The following is a 15,937-nucleotide window of genomic DNA, read 5'->3' on the forward strand; positions in this document are numbered from 1 at the left end:
AGCACAGAGACAGGGATGTGCTCCTTGTGCTTATTTATGCTGCTCCCTCTGCTGTGAATTTGGTGTTATCCTCAAACTGGAGAAAGTCTGGTAGTTTCAGGGGGTGAAATGAATCGTGTGTGTTCTGTGACAGAGCCTGTGTTTCCCCCTACTGTGTGATGAGTTCGTGGTACAGATGACTGTGTGCTCCAGAATGGGGAATTTTCTCATCATTGTTTTTGTCCTAGACATCTCCAGTTCTCTAAGAGCATCCCAGTCCCAGGATCAGGACAGCAGCAGGTGGTAGAATGCGGAAACCAGGCCCTCAGAAAGGTGAGCAGTGGTGCTGGGCACAGCCAAGTGATCTGGGGTGGCCTGGAGAGCCTCAGGGGGTGGGAGCTGAGGGGATGTGGTTGAAAGCCCAAAACAGAGTTGTGTGTTTGTCAATCAGTGTGCAGACAGCAGTTTATCCATCCAGCCCTGTGACAGGAAGAGGAGAGTCCCTTTAGGGATTTCCCTGCAGCTCGTGGGGCACAGTGAGAGCAGCCAGGGTGCCCTGCAGGACCCACAGCACCATCTGGCAGAGCTCCCAGCATGAGGCAAAGTGCCTGTGCTGGCACAGGCCTCCCCCCTCTAATGAGGCATGAAAGCAGAGACCAGCCTACCTTGTGGAGAGGAAAATCTGTCAGGAGGTTCCCCTGCCACAGAATCCCTTGGTTCCTCACGCAGCACGTGCTTCCTGGGTCCTGCATCCCTGACAAAAAGGGTGAAGCCAGGCAGGCTGCCTGCAGCTGAGCTGCCTGCTCTGGCTTCTTGTGCTTAACAAAAATATTGATTTCCTTTAGTGCTGTGCCATGCATGTGGGTTTGACTGGAGTGATCTCATCACATGGAGAAGGGGGGGAAGGGAGAAACGAGAGGATGGAGCATCCTCCACAGCTCTTTGTTCACATCTGCTCCACACTCCCAAGGTTTATTGCAGGAGATTTCTATGCTCGATTTCTCTCCTCCCTTTATTTTTTTTTTTTTTTTTCAACGTCTCCTTTGCTTCTGTCGTGGTTCATCTTACAGCAGCATTATCCTCTTCCTAACGCCGCTTGTCCTTTAATGAAGTGAAAATAAATGAAGGAAAGCAGGGAATGGGGAGACCCTGCTGGGAGGCAGCTGGAGGGCTTGGCAATAAAGGAGGCCGGTTGATTAGTCAGCAGCGTGGCTGAGGCCAGGGCTGGCTGGGTTCAGCCTCACTCACAGCTTGTTCCCTGTGCTCCTGGAGCCCCCAGCCAGCCTTTCTCTGTGACCTGAGCTCACAATGCCAAGCTCTAGGTTGCAGAGGCAGCACCTGCACCACCATGCACATGTGGGTTTCTGTCCTACTTACCTGCTTTTTTAATAATGCATTGAACTTTCTCTGGTTTTTTTTATTTGTCTGCAGAAATTCTTGTTTCTCTCTCTCTCTCTCTCTCTGCTGCTTTTGTATCCTGCTTAATGAGGATTTTTGCATGTTAAAGGTTAAGAACAAATGTAACTTCACCTGCAGAGTGTGGTGAGAAGCTCCTTTGAGTGCATGGATGCTGTTAAGAGTTGTCCTGCAGCACTGAGGGGAGCCTTACCCACCCAGGGGGCCCTTTTGCTTCTGACTTAAATACTTTATGTCCTTTATTCTTGCTTTCTTAGGGAGATGGCACAATAGTGTGCCTCGTGGTAATGCATTTATTAGGAAGGGTGTCCTTCAATCCTTTTCATTCATTTATGTCTCTCCAAGGAGGCTCTTTGTCTGGCCCATGTCTAGTGACACTGTGACCACACTCCATATGTCCCTTGTGTTCATTTAAGGGATGCTGATCTGGCATCCCTCTGTTGGGCTGGAGGCTGTTGGAGGAAGGGTGGGCATCCCCCGCTTCTTGATCTATCACTTTCCAGAGCAATAAAACCTCCATGCTGTCCTGTCCATTGTGCTGAAAAGAACACGCCAAGAAGAGAAGATTGCAAAAATAATTGTCCCAAAGCCATTCCAGGCACGTTAAGACACCCCAGGCCACTTCAGAAGCAGCTCTTAGCCTGCCTCTTCCAGCTACATGTCAGGAGATTTCAAAACTTTTCCTTTCACAAGGAACTGCTTTTCATGGGGGCAAGGTACATTTTGTAGGGCCCTACCGAGCTGCTGTCTACAATAGGTATAAAAATGGTGTGTAAAATAAAGGAGCTGAAGTGCAGCAGCACTCCCAGGGTGCCCAGCCTGGCAGCAGCAGGTCGAGGAGCTGGCTCAGGGTGAACTCTGCCTTGGCACAGGGATTTTTCATCCCTCCTTTGAGCTGGAGGCTGCTGGAGGCCGGGATGAGCATTCCCCACTTCTTGCTCTATCACTTTCCAGAGCTATCTTGAGAACTTTAATTTTTGTGGAGATTTTCAGAGAAATCTTCTCCCCATCACCACAAAGGGTTGGGGTTGCTTGTGTGGAATAACGTGGAGCTGACACACAAAGAGCCACTCTGCACCAAAGATTGGCATGAGCCATTTTTAGTGGCTGTTATGTTTGTTCCTCTCAAGCCCTTCTTCTCACAGCTGAAATGATGGAGCTCTAGCAGTTTGCTGTCCTTTGTTATTGCTTGTCACTGAAGGAGAACAGTGGCTGGGGAGAATTAAACAAGGATTGAGGTGCAAATGTAGATACCTCCTGTCAGGTACCTGCACGAGCTGTGGGGAGGAAGGGAGCACACCCCAGAGATAGATAGAGGCAAATCATCCATGTTATTGGGGTCATGACAAGTTCCTGTGAAGCAGAGAGTGTAGAAGGGTGTATCTGGCTCCTTTCCCTGACACAAATGCTCTGTTTCTTGTCTCAGCCATAGACTGGAAAGATGGTAAAAAGCACAAGCACAGCCGCCCGTCAGAGTCTCCCTCCCAGTACCAAGGTAAGAGAGCTCCTTTCTTCCTCCCAGCTTTTTTTTCCACCCTCCCTTTCCCTTTTGTGATTTCTGAAGATTTTTTTTTTGACAAGTGCACGGTGCAGCAGTGAGGATTGGCAATCACCTGCAAGAAACTCTGAGCAGCTCATCACTGCCCAAAGCTTGGGCACATCCTTATAGGGTTTGGGCCTGGAGAAGGGAAAGGTCTGAGGAGACCATAGAGCCTCTTCCAGTATCTCAAGGGGCTCCAGGAGAGCTGAAGAGGGACTTTGGACAAGGATCTGAAGTGACAGGACAATGGGAATGGCATCACACAGTCAGACAGCAGGGTTAGATGGGATATTGAGAAGAAATTCTTCATTGTTAGGGTGGGGAGGCCCTGGCACAGGTTGCCCAGAGAAGCTGTGGCTGACTCTAGAAGTGTCCAAGGCCAGGTTGGACAGGGTTTGGAGCAGCCTGGGACAGTGGAAGGTGTCCCTGCCCATGGCAGGTAGTGGAAAGGAATTGGCTTTAAGGTCCCTTCCAACCCAAACCATTCTGTGATTCTGCACAGTCAGAGGGTAAAAGTGCAGCATTTTTTCTGGCACGGAGCACCCTGTAATCCAGGCTGGAAGGATTTTGGCTCAAACCTCCATTGACACACCTCTGAGGAGAGCAGGACAGACCAGACAGCACCCTGGTGTTTCAGAGCTGTTAGTTTTGACTGGCACATTGTCACATTTTACTGAGCAGTGGGGCTCACGTTACTGACTGTAGCTGTTATGCTTGGAGCACCTGCAGCTGGATTGATAACTGAGCAAAGGGGCAGGGTGGGACAGGCAGGAGCTGTGCCTGTGGGAGAGCTGTGACCCCTCAGGAGGCCATGCTCAGACATCAGGGACTGCCACTGTCACCTTGGACAGACAATGCTCTGCTCATTTTCACACCGAGCTGGCTCAGACTCTGCTGCTTTCATGTGCTGCCTTGGTGCTCCTTAGCAGCCACACATATGGGCTGCAGACTCTAATGGGATGCCTTGATCTGGGTAGGGCACGTTCTCCTTCACAGATGTGACCTGAAACACACATGTATTGTTTCAGTTGGATTGATGACCCCTCGGGAGCCAAAATGCTAATGGAGCCCAAACCAGACTTCAGTTAAAGATATAAACAGAAACTCCGTCTTCATTTAAATTCTGGGCAAAGGATCAATGTTAAATGCAACATGAAGAGAATCAAAACATGAGGGTGCAGAGCTGCATTGTTCACAACTACTGCAGTTTGACCCTTTGGGTGTGTGGAGTGTTTTGTTTGGAGTAAATATTTTTGAAGGTTAAGACATCAGAGCCCAAATCTGACTCTCTGCCTGGAAGTAATATCTGCTTTTGGCACACGACAAGGAGCTTTCCCAAGGCAAGCACAAGTGACAGACAGTCACCCCAGTGACATTTCCACAGCCAAGTCACAGGGAGTCACACGAGTTCCCAATCCTTGGCTTTTTGTTTGGCTCACAGATGTAATTGCAAAGACAGGGTGTTTCTTATTTAAGTGTTTTTCTCTCATTTCTTCCTATGAAGAATATCCAATGGGCTGGAGAGAGGCAGAGAGGGACTTGAGACAAGGGCCTGAAGTTCCTCTCATGCTAAAGGATGTGGTGGCAGTTTCCAACTACAGTTTCTACCTTGATTTGAGGATAATCTTGAAACAGAAGTGCAGGTTCTGTTCTTACCTGTGCCATCTGTGTGTAAGGGGGTGACTGGTAGTGAACAGAGAGAGAGGGAGGGAAGGCTGAACATTGCTGTATCAGCTTTGTCTTTTCTTAAAAGTCCTTCTGCTGCTCCTGCTTTGCTTTGCAAGGAAGAGAACCATTAGTCACAGGAATCAGAGAATCACAGAATGTCCTGAGCTGGAAGGGACCCACCAGGATGATCCAGCCCAGCTCCTGCACCCCAACAATCCCCCCTGGGCACCCCTGGAGCTCAATCCCAAAGGCTCCTGGAGCTGTGGCAGCCTCGGGGCCGTGCCCATTCCCTGGGGAGCCTGGGCAGTGCCTGAACCCTCTGGGGGAAGAGCCTTTCCCTGCTCTGCAGCCTCAGCCTGCCCTGGCACAGCTTCATGCTCAGGTCCTAGAGAAGCTGCAGTTCCTCGTGCTGTGTGTGTCTTCATACAGTGGTTGAATCCCAGCAGGCTTTAGAATTAATCTCAAATAAGTTCCATGTCCAGATGCTATTTTTGGAGGCCTGCAGCTGTCTCAGAGATTCTCTGCTCCCACTGGGGTTGTGCAGGATGGATCTCGGCTGTGGGGTGAGCTGCTGCAGGGAGCAGGATGGCCTGGCTTGCTGTGGAGGGAGTGAAAAGTGGAAAGATTAAAACCATGACAACTTTTAAGAGTGATGGATTGAAACCAGCTGAGAGGAGGCTTTTGGGTTTTTTTTAATAAAATTGTCAAGCACAGCTGATCCTGTTCAAGCTGCTGTCTCAGGGCCTGGGGCTGAGAGTGGCACTGCTGACCCAGTGCTGTCACCTGGGCACCTCTGAAGGGCCACCCTGGTCTGAGATGAGCCCAGAATTAAGGAGTGAGATGCACAAGGCATTTCCAGGCCAGGAGTGCTTGGCTTTGCTTTGCCTGGGTGTTTATTCCACATTATTCATACAAAGAGTTTCATTGACAGAACCAAGTGTAAAATCGTATCTTCAATTAAAGCAAAAAGGATTTTGGTTTTGTCAGAGCATCATTGCAGTAACTCACTGAATTTCTTCATTCACCCAGTGTGAGACTGTGGCTGAAAGGAAAATATGTGCCAGTGGATGGAGCTGAGCACTCGGGGACATGGAGAGTGCTGTCAGTCTGGAAACAGCCATACTCAGCCAGTGTGGCAATGAAACTGTATTTTTTTCTGTTCATTTTCCCCATTTTTAACAGTGTGCTAGTCATCTGCATGGGAGGTGCTGAGAAAGCAGCGTTCCTTGCATTTATTTGAAGCTTGTAGACTCTGAAAGCTCCTCTGTGCACGAGGCAGTGCTGAACCAACCTGTGCTGACCTCACTGCCTCAATTTTCAGAGGTGTGGTGTGTGCTGCAGCAGCTAAAATGGCTCTTAATGTAGCTTTTGTTTTGAAAATAGGCTGATTAAGAACTTGCCGTGACTGGGGGAAGCAGTGGCTGACTTTAATTGTGCTGCCACCAATGCTCTTGAAATGCCTTGAAAACAGTGGTCTCCAGGGAGCTGTTTGGATGAATACAAGTGAATGTCATGCTGGAAGGTTCCTCTCCCAGCTGCTCAGTTTAAATGGCAGAAGTCACGATTTGCTCGGATCACAGGAGCTTTTAATTCCTCATTTAATAACAGGTTTTTTCCCTGGGTGGCATAACTGCTTTTACCCTTCCTGCTGTACATGAGGAAGGTGCAGGCAAGGATGAAATGAGCTTCCCTTGGCAGCAGCACTTGGTGGAAAGGGACTTGATGTTGGATGTGAGGTATTGAGCTCAGTAAATCCCTCTTTGGAAGATTCCTGCTCCCATCCTGTGGACTTCATGGCACTTCAGGAATTTAATTGCTGACCTGTCCACTTATTACTGGGGTTGGGCTGATCCCTGGCCATGGGGTGGGCTTTGTGTGTGCTGGACCAGGGGGACCATCCAAATTCCTGTTCTAAATCCATGATTTAGGACCATGGGATCACAGAACGGCTCGGGTTGGAAATGACCTTAAAGATAATCTCATTCCAACCCCCAAGCTGTGCCGCTCGTAGCCCACGGTGACTGTTTGCAATTCCCAGACTGAGTGATGTGTTTAATGAATGGTTTTTAAGGGCCGGTTGTCTGGAAGCCTCCACAGACTCCCATCTGCGCTGGGTGTTTTCCATTAAGTTGTAGGTTGTTATCCTGACTCTGTGCAGCCCCTTCCCAGCAGAGCCAGGGCAGGAGGATGCCGAAGGCAGCGCCGTGCTTTGTTCTGCCTGTCAGTCGCAGTTGTAAATCTTCTGTGCTCACAAGCATCAGAGGTTCCTGGTGAAAACGTGTTGCCTGTGAGCACCTCCTCTGTGAGAAGTGCAGAACTGCTGGTTTAGGAGTCTGGTCAGGTCTTTTGCTGAGAATTTTGCTCATCTGTTCTTATTTGAATCTTTTTTTTTTTACTTCTCAGGTCACTTCACCTGGGAGAAGTACCTCAAAGAGACATGTGCCATCCCAGCTCCTGCCCATTGTTTCAAGCAGGTAAGAGGGTGAAAACAAGAAAAGTCGAGGGCTATGGGTTCACTGGAGACCCCAGAACTCTGTGCCTGGGATAGGCCTCTGGTTTGGCAAGGAAGATATTTAAGGATGTTGGAGATTTAACAGAAATCCAAGTGCTGAAGCAAAGATTAAAAAGATACATTTAGAGAAGCACAAATTTTCCTCTCAGATGTGCATGTTGGGAACACAACTATGCTGTTACTCTGTCTAGCATGGGCCCTTGGAGGAAGTGTCCTGAGTAGGCTGGGATCCAGCTTTTGGTGGATCCTGCTCAATCTGGAGATTTTCAGCAGGATTCACCCAATTGTTGTGACAGAATAGCAGCCCCTGGGCAGCAGGGGCTGAGCCCAGAGATGCTTGTACTGAATACAGGGGGTGCAGGAGGGAATCAGTGTGGGACACCTGGGTCCAGGCAGAGGGGAACAGAAGTGTCTGTGTGGGTGAGTCTTCCCAGGAGAGGGTTAATCCCCTATACTGGGCACTGGTGAGGCTGTACCTCAAATCCTGGGATTTTGGGCCCCTCACAATAAGGGGGCTGGAGCATGTCCAGAGAAGGAAGTGGAGCTGGGGAAGGGTCTGGAGCCCCAGGAGGGGCTGAGGGAGCTGGGGAAGGGTCTGGAGCCCCAGGAGGGGCTGAGGGAGCTGGGAAGGGGCTGAGCCTGGAGAAAAGGAGGCTCAGGGGGGACCTTGTGGCTCTGCACAAGCCCTGACAGGAGGGGACAGCCAGGTGGGATTGGGCTCTGCTCCCAGGGAACAGGGACAGGAGGAGAGGGAACAGCTTCAACTTGTGTTAGGGGAGGGTCAGGTTGTGTATCAGGAAAATTCCTTCACTGAAAGGGTGATCAGGCCAAGGAGATGTCTCTACAGGGCACTGATGGAACCCCAATACCTGGAAGTGTTAAAAAAACTTGTAGTTGTGGTGCTTAGAAGCAATGGGTTAGTGGTGGGCTTGGCAGTACTGTGGGAACAGCTGGAGTCCATGATCTTAGAGGTGTTTTCCAGCATTAATGATTTTGTTATTCCAAAAGAACAGGCTTTAGCTGCCTAAATGATGCAGGATGGAAGGATGGGGGTCTGTTACAGACCTGCCAGGGCTTGCTGAGTTCTCTGTGGTACCTGCTCTGTGCTGTGCCTGGAGGGGCTGTCAGCCTTCAGCAAACTCCATTTGGGCGCTCCTAACACTGAAGCCTGAGCTGGTGCACTCATTGGCAAAATCCTCACTCTGACCACCCCCCATTCCACTCATTTTCAGTCCTACACTCCACCTGCAAACGAGTTCAAGATCAGCATGAAGCTGGAGGCCCAGGACCCCCGGAACACCACGTCCACCTGCATCGCCACCGTGGTGGGGCTGACGGGCGCCCGCCTGCGCCTGCGCCTCGACGGCAGCGACAACAAGAACGACTTCTGGAGGCTGGTGGACTCTGCTGAGATCCAGCCCATTGGCAACTGTGAGAAGAATGGAGGCATGCTGCAGCCTCCACTGGGTGAGCTGGAGGGTCAAATTGATGGTTGGGGAAAAGCTTGGGGGTTTTTATAGAGCTGTGCTTGGGGCAGAGGCCCGCGGTTTGCTCCTGGCTACTCTGGGATAGACACAAGGTGTATGAACCACACCAGGTGTGTGTTTCCACACAGAGACATGGACAGGGAGATCCTTTAGACTCTCCCTGCACCAATGTGAGCTGCTTGCCCTGTTTGCATTGTTGATCAGAGAAACTGTGGCTGCCCCATCCCTGGAAGTGTTCAAGACCAGCTTGGACAGGACTTGGAATAACCTGGGATAGTGGAAGGTGCCCGGCCCATGGCAGAGGGGTGAAACTGGTTGATCTTTAAGGTCCCTTCCAACCCAAACCATTCAGTGTTTTCTGCTGCCCGTGTCTCCCAAAGGCCTGTCGGGTGTGTCGCTGCTGTGCCGTGCTGGGTGTGGCCAGCAGAGGGCTCGAAGCTCAGGTGAAACAGCCCTGGGTGTGCCGGGGACAGGTCTGGGAGTGCTGCTCCCCATCCCTGCCTCTGGTCTGTGTCACCTCCTTAACCCTGTGCAGATGATGGTTAAGTGAGATATTAGGAAAAAGTTCTTCCCTGTGAGGGTGGGGAGGCCCTGGCACAGGCTGCCCAGAGAAGCTGTGCTTATCCCATCCCTGGGATTGTTCAAGGCTGGGTTGGATGGGGCTTGGAGCAGCCTGGGATGATAGAGGGTGTCCCTGCCCATGGCAGGATGGGGAACTGGATGGTTTTGTACCCAGCATGAAGGCAGGTAACTGAGCTAGTGCTGCAGTTGTCCTTCCTGCCTGCAGAGTTCAAGGGCCTAGAAAACCCAGCAAGGATTTTCTGTTTCCTGTGGTATTTTCCATGTGCACACATCTGCTGCTGCTCTTTCTTTACACAGATAATTCCAGGGACAGCACCCAGGGCAGGGCTGGAGCTGGGCCAGGGCAGGCTGAAGCTGCAGAGCAGGGAAAGGCTCTTCCCCCAGAGGGTTCAGGCACTGCCCAGGCTCCCCAGGGAATGGGCACGGCCCCAAGGCTGCCACAGCTCCAGGAGCCTTTGGGATTGAGCTCCAGGGATGCCCAGGGGGGATTGTTGGGGGCTCCGGGCAGGGCCTGGGGCTGGACTGCATGATCCTGGTGGGTCCCCTTCAGCCCAGGATATTTTATGATTCACATAAAACATTTTCTTTGCCACTCTGAGAGCTGAGCTCTCCCATCCCCTGCGGTTGTGGCTATTTGGGTTGTTTTCCAAGCTGATCTGACAGGGCTGGCAGGATGACCTGTGCTGAGCACTGCAACCTTGGCAAAGTTTTGCCATGTTCTTGGTCCAGGTCCAGTGCCAGGATTACCTTCAAAACCCCTCAAACAGAGACCAGTCACATCTGAGCAGCAGAAATTGCCTGCAATTTAGCAGAGTTTAGCAAAGAAGATGTTTTGTCGTATCTGTAGCCTTCTGTTGGTGTACAGTCATAGTCAGTGCCACATGCTTCAGAGCATGTGAAACTGCTTTTTTTCTTCCCATAAGCCCCTTCCTGTTATTTCTCCACGTTTTTTTCACAGCAGGTGTTGAGCCAAAACCTGCCATCCTTCCCTATAACAGTTAAATCTGTTTCCCAGCCAAGTCACAGCCTCTATTTCTTCAGCTTAGCTTGCCTGCAGCTCTCACTAGAGGTGAAGGAGGCCACCCAGAAGCTGTGATTCCCTGTTGAGGCAGGAATTCCATAGCCTGAGTGTGCACTTGCTGATTCATGTCTCCCTTGCAGCAGGATCACTGGAGCTGGCAGCACTGAGCTGCACAGAGAGCTCTGCCTGGATGGTCAATGGGTCAATGGGATTGTTAGGATAAGTGGATATTGCAGTCAGACAGCTGTTTCCACATGTTTCTTTTCAATAACACAAATGCTTTGCATTCAGAATATCTGGCTGAAGTCCCACCTGACTTCAGCTTGGGAGGAGGGTGGTATGAGATCACAATTGTGTGAGTTCCCATTAAGAGCAGGCATGTGCTGCCAGATCCATCAATCCCCACAGTCTCAAAGTCTCCATCTCTGCTTCCCTCCCCTCAGGCTTCCGGCTGAACGCTTCCTCCTGGCCCATGTTCCTTCTGAAGACTCTGAATGGAGCAGAGATGGCTCCTGTCCGGATTTTTCACAAGGTATTTCACCATTTGTGCAGCTCCTTCTGGCAATGGTCCCTTCACTGCAGAGCACCAGACTCAGAGCTGGTGTCTCCTGAGAGATGTGCTGGTCCCATAGGAGGTGACATTGCACAGCTCTGCTCTAGGACAGACCTGTGTCCTCTCCAATGTCAAGGTGTAGCCAGAGGTGTGCCAAGGAAGGGCCTTGGGCTTCAGCATTAGGGCTTGAGGCAGGAGCTGGTTTTTCACTGGAGCTGCAGGTGCTGCTCAAAGTGGGGGATACAAGGTGGGAACATCAGCACTGCTCTGAAATGTCCCACTCCCTGGGTTTGGCTGAGGGCAGAGCAGTGAGTAGTGGGTTTTGCTGCCTCTTGATTAAAGTGCAGTGGCTGTGTAGCCATTCAGTGTGTGCACACCTACTGGGGTTCAAATCCAGCCCACTGACTCCCTTCAGCTGCTTGTGGAGGTGAGTTTGCTGGACAGGGCACAGCCCTGGTGTGGGGAGGCACTGCCACATCCCCTTTGAGCATATATTCCACTTCTTCTTGTAGGAACCACCATCTCCTTCCCAAAACTTCTTCAAGACAGGTATGAAGCTGGAAGCAGTGGACAGGAAGAACCCTCACTTCATCTGCCCGGCCACCATTGGGGAGGTGAGAGGTTCTGAGGTCCTGATAACATTTGATGGCTGGAGAGGTGCCTTCGATTACTGGTGCCGATATGATTCCCGGGACATCTTTCCCGTAGGCTGGTGTTCGCTGACTGGAGATAATCTGCAGCCCCCTGGTACAAAAGGTAAGGCCCACGTTGTTGCTTAGCTGTCTTTCTCCTCCACTCAGCTCTCAAAGAGCAGCAAAAGCAGGCAGAGACTGGCAGCAAGGACACCTGGGTGCCCTGTCTGGTTTTTGTGCTGCATCATGCGTGGTAAAGGTACAGGTGATCAGACCTGAAACAGCCTGGCACCAAGGTGCTGAGGAGCAGCTAGCCATAAAGATGGCCAGGATGATGGCTCTGGGGAGGGATGGTGCTGTACAACATTGCTGAGGTCTGCTCCTCTCCAGGAATTTCCTTGAAGTTTTTCCTGCGCCTTTGAACCACATTTTCCTATGCGGTTTTTCTCAGGGAGGGGCTGGAATAATGAGAATTATGAAGCTGCATGTCTGCGCCTCTTTGTGCTTTGGACAGTTTTCTTGGTCTGCCTTTGCTGTGAACGTGGACAAAGCAGGTGTGGAGCAGGTCATACCTGCCTTGTTCCTACTGGGGCTGTGATTGTTGGGTAGGAGCAGTGCTGGGGAACTTGATGCCTTGCAAAGGCTGGTTTGATTCTTAGATATGCCTCAAGTTTTCTCACATCACATTTGTGTTTGGGCTCAGGGGGCTGTCATTGTCCCCAAACACATCCCTCTGGCATTTGCTGGCTGGCAAGCCCTGTGTGTGCTTGTCAATGAAATGAGGAGCAGGAGAACAACCTCTCTGCCAGAGCTGAAGGATTGCTTAGGAAAGGCATTTCTCTGACAAGACTGTTCCTCTTGGAAGTCCTGGGTCAGCTCATGCTGCCCTGTGTCCCTGACATGGGCCAGGTCTGTGCTTGAGGCTGCAGGACTGGTCTCAGTGGATGCCTGAGGTTATCTCTCATGATCTGTGTGCAAGCCAAGCTGTGGGCTCCCCTTAACTGAAAATAATTCCTCTTTATCTTGGATTTCTACATTTTGCCTTGATGTTCCCAGCCTCTCCCTCTCTCCTGGCTGGTTGTGTCTCCTGCTGCTGCCCTGCAGAGCACTGGGGCCCTCTCAGCCAGTGCCTGCCCTGCACTCAGGGCTCTCACCAGGCATCTCCAGGTGTCTCTCAGGTGCTGCTGAGTGGCTCAAGACATGTTTGTGTTTGGTGGGAGCTTTCCTGGCAGTGACCTGGGGGTGGAAGGTTTCAGGAGCACAGTGGAATCCACCTTCTCGGGAGAAGTGGGAACCTCTGTCTGACCCACAGCCCCAGCACAGGCAGCTCTGTTCCTCCCCAGCCTCCTCTTGCCAGGGGCTGAAGCTGTGAGTGAGCAGAGCCCAGTCAATTATCCAGACACAAGAGCCCATTGTGCCATCCTGGGAAGTTTGTGCTTCCCCCTTTGCTCTGATGGCTTTCCCCTTTCCCATCGGCTCCATGTGCAAAAATAGTGACCCCCTAAAAGTCACATCTCCCCACTCACAGGCAGCCCTCACTCTCAAGCAGATTTCTGCTCTCTTTGTCCTTTTTTTTTTTTTTCTCAACTCCTGGGACAAGAGCAGAGTTTGGCAGGGGTTACATGAACCATGCAAAAAATGCCCGGGAGTTGAGATCAGCCTCGTCTTTGTGGTTTTACTTCTCCCTCTTGTGACTGTCTGCTCCCTTTCCTGCCCAAGAATTTCTGACTTACACTTTGTGGGATTAAACCAAAAGAACAGAGTACTGGGAATGAAATTCCTCCTGTGTTTCCTCACTCCCCAGCCCTGCTGTGGTGGAGGGTTGAGCATGGTCCTCCCAGACCTGAGAGTGCTGCTCTTGGCAGGATTGGAGGATGCATCAGCACAGAGGAATTGCCCTTTCCTTGAGCTCCAGTAAACTTTCTCTGTGTGCCAGCCTGGAGCCTGCAGGACTGTGTGGTGGAGTTGGGCAGTTTCCCTTTCCTGGTGGGAATTCCTCTTGAAGAAAACAGGAGGGACACACAGACAGTCAAGTGCTGCTGTGGAAATACTGTGCTCATATACTGGACTAACTGGACCAGGCCCTTGTGGAAGTTGGGAAATCCTGTGAGCTTACTCCCTGAGGAATCCTGTGAAGAGTTAACTCTATGGAAGCTGAGGAATCCTGTGAAGAGTTAACTCCATGGAGAATGAGTAACCCCGTGGCTTCCTGGGGCTGGGCAAAAAGAGGCCTGGTGGAATGAGCTCATGTTCAAGGGAAGCAGAACTTCAAAGAGGGCAGGCATGTTTATTTAATGCTGGAAACTCCATTCAGCTCTGATCTGTCTGTGCTGCTGGCTGCCAGCAGAGGTGGAGGAGTGCAGGGCTTCTCCCAGGCATGGTGCTTCTCCATCCCCAGGGTCTCCCACTCCCAGCAGTGTTTGCTTAGCTGGAGTGGCTGAGCAGGGAGCTGGTGGAGCTGGAGCCCAGGCAGCCACTCCAGGGAGCTTTCATTTGGGAATATGTGTGTGTTAAAGAAGGAGAGGAAGGTCAGAGAGCAAGGAGGAACAGCCTGCATGACTGTGCCCCTTCCCAGTTCCCCATGCCCAATGTTGGCCACGGGAACAGAGCCAAACCCACTGCTTTGAAAAAACATTTGCATGAATTTTACTTTCTCTAACCATCCTGCTCTTTGTGGGCTCTTAGGACAGGTCACTGCCATAAGTGAAGAGTGGATTTTGGGAAGCTGCTTTGGAGAGTCTCTCCTCATTATAAGCAGTGCAGAAAATCAATATTTAGGATCGACCTAAAGAATAAGGATGGTTGTTTAATTACCTTAAATCATGGCTGGGGAGAAAGAGAGAGGGAGATGCACACAGAAATGGAGGTGCAGCTGCTGAGCTTCAGGGAAACAAAGAGGGAAATAAATGTGATAAAATCGATGAGAACAAAGAAGAAACAGGTAAGAGGCTGGTTAATGATTGTCATTTCTAGGGCCACCTGCCCTCAGGGGGGAGATGGGATGAGGGAAATCCCCCTCAGCCAAGGCATGGATTTGTGGAGAGGAGATGTGTCTGCCTCTGTAATTCATGGGAAATTTGGGAGTTCACAGCCAATCACAGACAGAGGAAAGCTCAGTTCTTTGTAGTCAGGGAAGAGGATCTGTGGGAAGTTGTTTTCCTTTCTGAAGTGGTTTGTGGGGTGGAGAATTGTGAGCCCCTGGGGGAGGAGCAGCCAAAGCAGGGCCTTAGGTACCTCTGCATGGAGGCTTTGTGCTCTGAGCTCTTCAGCTGAGGAGGTGATGGCTGAAGGGTCTGTCTCTGCCAGGTGAAGGAACATGGGCTGGCAGAAAGGCCTGGGCAGGTGGGATGGGGCTTTCTGCCTGGGTGTGTGATTGTGGGCTCAGGCATCTGAGAATTTCCACACAATCTGTGTCTTTGTGCAAGAAAAGGCTCTTACTTAAACATCAGCTTTAAGTTTTGGAGAAATGCAGGCGTTTTTTCTAGGGTTTGTGCCACAGTATCAAGAATTTTATTGGGATTTGGTTAAAAAAGTGTGAGACCTTTAGAGGAATCTCCTAGAGCTGAGTGCCAGTTGCTGTGTGCACAATCCCAGCAGTGCTGCTGGCATTGACAATCTTCCTGGGCTCTTGCAAAGCATCTCATTTTCTCCATCCTGAGAAATCTGGATTTAATCCATACCTGTGAAAGGACCTTGCCCACACACAGACACAGATAGACACCTGTTTCTCTGTAGCAGTGTAAATCTGCTCCCATATTTCCTGTGTTTCTGCTGGAGGGCACGGAAGTCCTGTCACCTTGGGCACAAGGAAGCAGGGACACACCTGCCCAGGGACACAGGTAAAGCCCTCAGTGTCTATCTCAGAAAGTCCCTGTGCTATTCCTGGATGATGCTGAGTTTTTCTGGAGTTCCTGATGGGTTTTCTGCTCCCTATTCCACCCTTCTGCATTCTCTGTGACACAGAGAGGAGTGACTGTGCTGGGGGAGAGGGGCAGCAGTGAAAGCGTTAAAGCTGGACAATCAGAGCTGGGAGCTGCTGCAGCTCTGGAATTTGGAGGACTGGAATTGCTGCCTTGGCTGCAGCCCAGCTGGCAGAAAGCCCTCAGCCCAGGCAGGCAGGGCAGAGCTAACACAGAGCTCATCCTCTGCCCCAGTGCCAGGGCTGGTGGGAGCTGGCTGAGGGCACTGGGGACACTGCTCAGCTCTGTGTGAGCTCCCAGACCTGTTTCCTCTGCCTGGGCTCAGCTCCTGCCTCCTCTGCTTGCAGGGCAAACAAATGTGAATAATTTTGGGTAGTTACCATGAGGATAAGCTGAGAGAGAGCTCCATCCATGCTGGGCTCAGAGTCCTGTGTGACCCCAGGACCAGAGCTGCCTGTGGTGACTCCAGGGGGTTCCCAGGACCAGAGCTGCCTGTGGTGACTCCAGGAGGTTCCAAAATGACCCTGGATAGAAATTTCATGAAGCTCTTCGTTTCTCACCACCGTTGCTGTCATGTCGTTTGTTGTTTAACTGCTTAATCTCCTCAAAGGAATATGATGATCAGCT

General features: G+C 51.1%; 1 protein-coding gene across 4 annotated transcripts in view; it reads left to right on the forward strand.

Moving 5' to 3' along the window:
• The window catches only part of SCMH1 (Scm polycomb group protein homolog 1), a 55,099-nt gene that overhangs the window by 18,209 nt on the left and 20,953 nt on the right, over positions 1-15,937 (forward strand). For all 4 annotated transcript variants that reach the window (XM_083879444.1, XM_083879447.1, XM_083879445.1 and 1 more), the window contains exons 3-8: positions 228-312; positions 2,822-2,890; positions 7,007-7,077; positions 8,348-8,582; positions 10,649-10,737; positions 11,271-11,514. In XM_083879444.1, the coding sequence (XP_083735570.1) occupies positions 288-312; positions 2,822-2,890; positions 7,007-7,077; positions 8,348-8,582; positions 10,649-10,737; positions 11,271-11,514 (733 nt within the window). In that variant the 5' untranslated portion in view covers positions 228-287. The remainder of the gene's footprint in view (positions 1-227; positions 313-2,821; positions 2,891-7,006; positions 7,078-8,347; positions 8,583-10,648; positions 10,738-11,270; positions 11,515-15,937) is intronic.

This window comes from Zosterops lateralis, assembly GCF_965231275.1.
Source record: "Zosterops lateralis genome assembly, chromosome: 28".
NCBI lineage: Eukaryota > Metazoa > Chordata > Aves > Passeriformes > Zosteropidae > Zosterops > Zosterops lateralis.